The sequence below is a fragment of the Limulus polyphemus genome, unplaced genomic scaffold (assembly GCF_000517525.1).
Source record: "Limulus polyphemus unplaced genomic scaffold, Limulus_polyphemus-2.1.2 Scaffold6720, whole genome shotgun sequence".
Lineage (NCBI taxonomy): Eukaryota > Metazoa > Arthropoda > Merostomata > Xiphosura > Limulidae > Limulus > Limulus polyphemus.
This window is the reverse complement of record NW_013672330.1, coordinates 31,517-40,079: the sequence shown is the minus strand read 5'-3', so window position 1 is coordinate 40,079 and position 8,563 is coordinate 31,517. Positions and strand designations below refer to the sequence as shown.

At 30.7% G+C, this 8,563-nt stretch overlaps 1 protein-coding gene across 1 annotated transcript in view; it reads right to left on the bottom strand.

The window, feature by feature from the left end:
• LOC106474015 overlaps positions 1-8,563 on the bottom strand; it is a gene marked incomplete at its 3' end in the record, with an annotated part of 40,485 nt that overhangs the window by 1,270 nt on the left and 30,652 nt on the right. The window contains exons 7-9 of the mRNA XM_022402397.1: positions 6,986-7,227; positions 5,321-5,495; positions 158-244 (exon numbers count right to left, since the gene is read on the bottom strand). Coding sequence (XP_022258105.1) covers positions 158-244; positions 5,321-5,495; positions 6,986-7,227 — 504 coding nt within the window. The remainder of the gene's footprint in view (positions 1-157; positions 245-5,320; positions 5,496-6,985; positions 7,228-8,563) is intronic.

The window sequence follows — 8,563 nt, the reverse complement described above, 5'->3', positions numbered from 1 at the left end:
ATTATGTTTGAAATTATGAACATTGCTCAACATCATGAAAATTAAACCTTATTTTCAATAAGCAATCCTGAAAAATATTTGGGGGTGCTTAACTTTTTTCCAGGTGTATATATGCAAATCAAGGTATTTAATACTAAAACTTATTAAATCCAATTACCTGACCAAGTTTTTCCTTCAACTCACTTAGCTTCTCTCCCACTGTAGCTTGCTGCATGTTAGAGAAATCAAGTTGATCTTTCAACTCCTGAAATAAGGACACATTTTCTAGTCTTACCTTGTGCTTTGTATCCCATGCTAAAAAAATTTATCAGTATAATACAATTTGTACCTTTTATAAAAAGTCAACACTGTTAAATATTTTTAGGAGGCACAAATATATTTGAACCTATTATTTTAAAAGGATGCTTACATGAAAATTTTCAGATTTTAGCATTCAACAGCAAAATATTTCAAACCCAACATCCTATCAAATGAATGAAACTTTTTTGAGAAAAGTCATATAGAGATTTTATTCAAAAGACAAGATAATGCTGGTTTTACCACATAGTTGAGAAGAACCATTAATACCTTTCCTTATCTACACATAGTATATTATTACTTTAAGATATAAACACCCAAAATTCAGTTAATATTGACATAACCATTAAGTGTTAAATATCATCCAATTAAATATTTATAGTGGCATATAGTAAATGTTGAAAACTGCTCAATTAAAGTGAATATTAGTATTTGAAACATAACTTTATTACTGTATAAAAATTGTGGTCGGTATGTAACAAGCACAAATATATACCACTGGTTTACTGCATTAATCCCCTGAAGTACCATATCTTCAATTAAAATAAACTACAGAGTATCATTTTCACTTCACACATCACATTATCTCAGTAATAACCATTCTATGCACTGTATCTTTTCTTTAGTAAACTACCACATTTTGCATTTGTGTTATGGTAAAAAGTAAACACAAAATTAATTTGCTAGATATTGAATAAGATCCCCCTGACAGTTACTTTTGGATTAACTAGGTTATAAATTTTACAAAAATATATCATAGGATTACACTCTATGTCAAGGTTTAAGTAATCTAGCATGGGTTAATTCTTACTAGTTGCAAAATGGACCTCAAACCAACATATAATGATGTTCTTTGAAAGAAATGAATTTATTAGCATGTATGACAATTGTAAGATGTTGCTGAAATAGACAACCTGCCTGGTGGACTAGTGACTAGACAATATTATTATTTACTACCAAATATCTTCAGAACACCAGGTAAAAATACACACAAGTGGATTGAACCGTATGTTGCAACAAGTTCATTAGATGGACTGTCCATAACTTGTCTGATGACTAGACAATATTATTATTTACTACCAAATATCTTCAGAACACCAGGTAAAAATACACACAAGTGGAGTGAATTACCACCTTGTCACCAGTTCATTAGACAAGCTGTCCATAACAAAAATAATATTCAACAGTTCTACATAATGAAGTAGATAAATTGCCTGGTGGACTAGTGACTAAACTACATTTTGATCTGCTGCCATGTATCTTCACTAAACTTCATAAAAATATGCAAAAAAAGGACCGAATCATTAGATAGGATGTTCATAAGAAAAAACAATTCAACACTTCTAAAAGTTCAAATGGTCAATATTCCTGGTGGACTGGCGACTAGACAGCATTTCTACTTGCTACTACATATATTCACTACTCCTGATCAAAATACACTCAAGTGAAGTAAATCATCATCTTGACACTAGTTCACTGGAGACAATGTTCATAATAAATACAATTGCCAAAAGTGCTACATATTCAAATGGCCAACTTGCCTCAAGGATTGATGAGTAGAAACGTTTTTATCTGCTATCATTTATGTTCACTACCCTAGATAATAAAATACACAAGTGGAAAAAATCGTCATCTTGTCACCAGTTCATTAGAAAGGCTAATCATAACAAAAACAACTTTCAACAGTGCTGCATGTTGAACTGGAAAACCTACCATGGTGCACTGATGACTAGGCAACATTCCTATCTGCTACCATGTATCTTCACTACACTTGATGTTACTACACATAAGTGGAGTGAATCCCCATCTTGTTACCAGTTCATTAGACAGGATGTCAATAAAAAAGCAGCTTTCAACAGTGCTACATGTTGAAATGGACAACTACCATGGTGCACTAGTGACAAGGCAACATTCCTATCTGCTACCATGTATCTTCACTACACTTGATGTTAATACACATGAGTGGTGTGAATCCCCATCTTGTTACCAGTTCATTAGACAGGATGGCAATAAAAAAGCAGCTTTCAACAGTGCTACATGTTAAAATGGACAACTTGCCTGGTAGACAGGTGACTGTAAAACATTTTTATATTCTACCATGTATCTTCACTACACTTGATGTTAATACACATAAGTGGAGTGAATCCTCATCTTGTCACCAGTTCATTAGACAGGATGTCCATAACAAAAATAACTTTCAACAGTTCAGCATGTTAAAATGGTGAACTTGCCTGGTGGACTGGTGACTAGACAACATTTTTATCTCCTAACATGTGTCTCATAAAAATACAAGTAAGTGGAATGAAATACCATCTTGTCACCAGTTCATTAGACAGGATGTCCATTACAATCAAATTTTCAAAAAAAATATAGTGTCTTTCTTTACTTAACAATTTAAACAACTATTATATGCACATAAATACTGGTGTAAAAGAACTGTTTTATAGTGAAATTATAGCTTGACAGTTGAGAAATTTGTTACACTCATCTTCACTATGGCTGAAGAAAGCCATTCTTCTTCTTCTGTCGAGTATGTAGCTAGTAGAATCTAAAAAATTCTAAAAGCTAAATTAACTCTCTCAACACGGGCTCAGTCAATTTGACCAACCACATGACCTCTTTGTACTTGTTCCAAGTCTTTATAGATTTGATACTATTAACTTTTAATAGTGTGTATATCTTCAAGAAATTAGGAAATCTTTCAGTAAACACTTTCATGTACAAAAAATATTTCTAGTGAAGTTTCTTTAATAAATTAAAAAAAAGATTTGTTCGTGAATATATTGAATATTTGTTTTAAATAGTCTGTGTGCAAAGTAATTTTCATGTTAAGATTAAAAATACTTTCCTTCATCTCAAAAATTACAAATGTCATTTTTGTAATTTCTAAAACCTCCTAAATACATTTCAAATGTTTGTTTTCAGTAAAACTTTATATTTTATCTGTTATCTTCTCTACCGTAACTGTACACAAGGTTGGTCAATTTGACTGACCTTGTACCACCAAAAAAAAGATCAACATAAATCTAAATTACCCTCCTTTTCTTTCTAGAATGATTTCAAATGTAACATGAAAATACATTCATTTATCCTAAGTAGCTTTAAACTTGTAACACTATACATCTATTTATAATTAAATTTTATTGTTTTATCACCCTGTGGACTGTGTCTAATTTACTATTTGTGCCATTAGAAGTTGGAAGTCAATTGGGGAACATGCAGCTCACATTATGCTATTGAATTACATTACCCACAAGCTACTCCAAGCTGCTCGCGTGCGTGCCTCATGAAATATTTTTATTATATTATTGTTTATTTTACCTAATCTAACCTTAACTAACCTAAAGACATCCCTATTTTTACATTTTAATTACTTTTATAATAATAAATAAATAATAAACATGAAAAACAAGAAATAAAGTTCTTACCCAAGTATAATTTTTTTTTTGCTGTCTACTATCTATGATACTTAACTCTACTTTTTTTTATACTAATGGTTGAAGTGCATTAACCCTTTCATGACAGGCTCAGTATAAAATACCTGAGTTAATATATACATCTGCACACGTTAAGTATATATATATTATACCTTTTAATGCAGTAGGTGTATCTTCACAAAATTTAGTACTTTTAGTAATAATCACAAGTCTCTTGTACACAAAAAATCAGATGAAGTATTTTTACTAAAGATCTGTTTGTAAAAATATCAAGTCTGTTTCGTTACTAGTCCGAGTGCAAAGTGATTAACAAATCAAATAATGTATACTACAAAAATTTTAATAATAATCTAGTTTGACACCAAACTTATTGACATAAATTTATAAAATAGTAGTTCAATAAAAGTTTGAATACAAGTAAAAAAAACATGATGACATGACCTTTGACCAATGGAGATAGGGTTAAATAATTTGTATTTAATTAAATAATGCACCAAAGAACATAGAATAATAACTTGGAAAAATCAGACAATTTCCACTAACTATCACAATTTTTCTGGCTTTCTAACTGTGCAAAAATAGCTGTTACAAATTCATCCAAGCTAGTCATTACCTCTCCCATGGGAACTGAAGCCTGTACTAAAAGTGAAATTGATGATTATCTGTTCAGAACACAAAATAATATAATACATAATTTCATAGATGAAACCCTTGGCTTTCTTTTGGTTATAGGTAATATATAATTAAATGTAAAAGAGAACTATTAACAAATCCTGAAAGAGAAGATGTGACAGGCGAGTGTAGCAGGATGGTTATGATTTTCTATTTGATAGCTCTGTAACCAAACAAAATTGAAAGCTATAAAAATTATGGTTTGTCTGAGCAACAACAATTTTATAGTGAGTAATTTATGTTTAATTTCGTAGGTACTGGAGGGGTGGTGGATAAAATAGAGAAGAGAAGATACTTAGAGAAAATATGTCACAAGTGTCACACATGGAGAAATTCAGGATTTTTTTAAATATTGCCTTATAGAATTATAAAGTTTAATGTTATATACTATTAAAATATGAATTATTAGCTGAGATTTTATGCTATACTAACTGGTATAACATAAACAAAAAGTAGTTGAATAAAATGTTAAATGTAAGACACTAAAACCTTGTGTCATGTGCAGTAAAGGATACCTGTGGTAATAGGGTTAAATAGACTTGTGTAAGAAATCTCTCGTGTCCAAATGAGGTTTCCTTAAAAAGTTGTTTCCGTAACAGAAAAAATGTTAGTGATTTTTGATTAAGGTACTATGCAGGGTTTATCTTTTAATTGTCTTTATTACACAAACAGTGTTTTCCCCCAAAAAAGCAATGATGATTAATAAATTAACATTAAAGAAACCACTAACTGAAATAGAGTGTCATACAAACAAAAATCATGATTCCAAGTCAAGTCAATTCCAGCACATAAGTTGCTTTAAATTAATGCAAGAAAGACTTATTTGGTAGATTTTTGTTTCAACTAATATTCAGAATTATTAAAAACAAATAAGGAAATACATATTCTCTCAGAAATTGTGTTTTACAGCCTACCAACAACAAATCTCTTTCATTTTTCAATTTGTACATTTCTTTGTGATACAAGCTAATGTCATTTTCCAGTTTGGCACATTTATCTTCAAGCCACCTTGCATGCTGTTCTTTCTTCAGAAAATGGTCTCTGCTGATCTCTGCTTCTAGAACAACTTGGTTATGTTTTTCCTTCCATCTGTTAAAGAAAGCAAAGTTATATTTACATAGTTCCAGGGACAAATTAGTAACTTATAATTTAATCATTACCTCTCTCAACACGGGGTTGGTCAATTTGACCAACTACGTGACCTCTTTGTACTTGTTTAAAGTATTTATAGACTTAATACTTCTAACTTTCAATATAGTATGCATAACTTCACAAAACTTGGCAGTCTTTCATGGTAAGTCTTTGACATAGAAAAAATGATATTTTGTAGTGAAGTATTTTTAATAAACTAAAATAAAGATTTGTCCATGAACATAATGAGTATTTGCTTTGAATAGTCTGTGTGCAAAGTAATTTTTATGTTAAGATTAAAAACACTTTTTCTCATCTCAAAAATCTCAAATTTCCTTTCTATAATCCCTAAAACCTCCTAAATACATTTCAAACGTTTTTTTTTTCAGTAAAACTTTAGATTTCATCTGTTATTTTCTCTACCCTAACTCAAAAAGGGATCAGTCAAATTGATCGACCTCGTAACTACCAAAAAAAAAAATTGAAGCAAGTCTAAATTACCATTTTTTCTTTCTAGAATGACTTCAAATTTATCCTAAGTAGTTTTAAGTTCATAAGAGTATACATCTATTTATAATTAAATTTTATTGTTTTATCGCCATTTTGAATGAAGCCTGTACAAAAAGTGAAATTGACGATTATCTGTTCAGAACACAACGTTATACAATATCTCATTTCATAGATGAAAACCTTGCCTTTATTTTGGTTATAGGTAATATACAATTAAATGTAAAAATCCTGAATGAGAGGATGTGACAGGTGGGTGCAGGAGGGGTCTGATTTTCTACTTCATAGCTCTGAAACCAAACAAAATTGAAGGCTATAAAAATTATGGTTTGTTTGAGCAGTGACGATTCTATATGGAGTAATTTATGTTTAATTTCGTACCTTTTCAAGGGGTGGTGGATAAAATAGAGAAGACATGATGTCTAAAGAAAATATGTCAAGAGTGTCAAACTAGGGGAAATTTAGGATTTTTTTAAATATTGCCTTGAAGAATTAAGAACCTAAAACTTGTATACTATTAAAATATAGATTATTAGCTAAGAATTTATGCTATACTAATTGGTATAACATAAACGAAAAGTAGTTTAATAAAATTTTGAATGTAAGACTCTGAAACTTTCTGTCATGCACAGTAAAGGATGCCCGGGGGAAAGGATTAATACATGAATTGCTTTCTGCCTCAATATCAAAAGAGTGATACAAGAAAATAATCTTCAAATGTTAGAACAAACACTAAAGGATAATACATATCTCAGTAACCAGAATTTGGGCTTATGAGCAGACATGGTACATCGAAAGTACAGAAAACACATATTTTTTGCTACTCTCACTCATTGGTGTAACCTACAGACTTATTTGTGAATGAGTATTGAACAACAAATTCCTGATGCCATGTAGCTATTTTTGTTACCTGGTAAAATCAGTGTATTTTTATTACCAACCTCTTAATAATAATTTGAGCTTTCTTCTTTATATTGCTAAGTTTCTTTTCTGCCTCTAGTACAGCCTTTTCTTTCTCTGCCAGCATTTTCTTTAACTTCTGAAACTGGATGTTAGAAGGTGATTTGGACATAGAGTTCTGAACAGATAAAGTAGTAAACTTCTCTCCAACATATTGTAGATATGGTCCTAGATGGATGGCAAAGTCTGGACACCTAATATTTCCTGACCTTCTATCTGTTTGCTGTAGATAATGAAAATATTATAAAATCCAACAGTTGTATAGAAAGAAATCAAACAATCTTTATTCTGAGTACAATCAAGGTCAAAAGAATAAATAAAATCTACAGTTTAAGATTTTCCTGTGTGTAATATATATGTATATAACACACACATGTATATGAAAGTATTAGACTGGCTCAGGGAGACAGAAAAATAACACTGTCAAAATATGAGCAATTACTTTGAGCATCAAATGGGTAATATATATTACACACATATAAAAATATAAAAGAAAGTACCTTTAAAGAGAAATATAAATTTCTCTTATTTTCTATGTTTCAATAAGTAGAAATTTCATGAAGTTATTCTAATATTTTTATTCTAAGAACCAAACAAGTAAAAATAACAACTTACTAAAAAAGTAAAAATATGTATTAAAATCAAATTGTTCAAGGCATAGCCTATAAAAGCAAGAACCTGTTAAAAATTATTCCAAGAACAGCCTGAAATGAGTATGGTTTAGAGACAAACAATGTGAAAGGTAACCACACACAACAGAGTGAGAGAAAAATGTTCTCAGCATCTAGGTTCATTGTAAAAAGAGTTTAGTTGAAACAGTTTGAGTAGAATGTAAAATTCAGTTAATATATTTTTTTTTATATTCCTTATAAAATGAAATTAACACGTTGCAATTTTTTCAAATGGATTTGTAGTTAGAATTTTTGAGTACGGCTAAATTAAAGCTATATGTCCATAGCCATCCCCAATTAAAAACTGATAGATTATGGAAGAGGCAACTAGTAAATAGTACCAATTATCAATTCTTGCATTACTGTTATCTGATCAGCTAATGGGATTTAACCAGCACTATTATAGTGTAGCTTCAGTCCCAAAGTGTTGAGCTCGCATTCAATGCAATAGGAAGTAAGCCATTAATCAAAAGTTAATTCTATCTACTAGGTCAAGCTCAGCCCAAAGCAAATGTTTGGTTTAGTTTGGACCTTTTGGCACAAAGCCATATATGCTACTTGCAGCAAAAATCTTGTTTACTTTTAAAAGCAACTACAATAAAAGTTTAAAAAAGATATATTGTTACGACAGAGGAAGTCACGTGATGCTGGTAGCGTGTGTGAAGTTTCTTGAATGATCGGGGAGGTCCGAGAATTTTGGAGACGCTTCTTTGTTAGTATATAAGCCTGGCAGAGAAAAGCCAGGGGATGGTTAAGCGAACAATATTCACAGAGAGTTTCGGGTAATTTACAATTCTGTTTCGAACTAGTGTGTGTTTTGCATTTGTAGAGAGCGAAGTTACCGAGAGTGTGAATTGCTGTGATTTATAGCTTGTATTATAAAAGTTG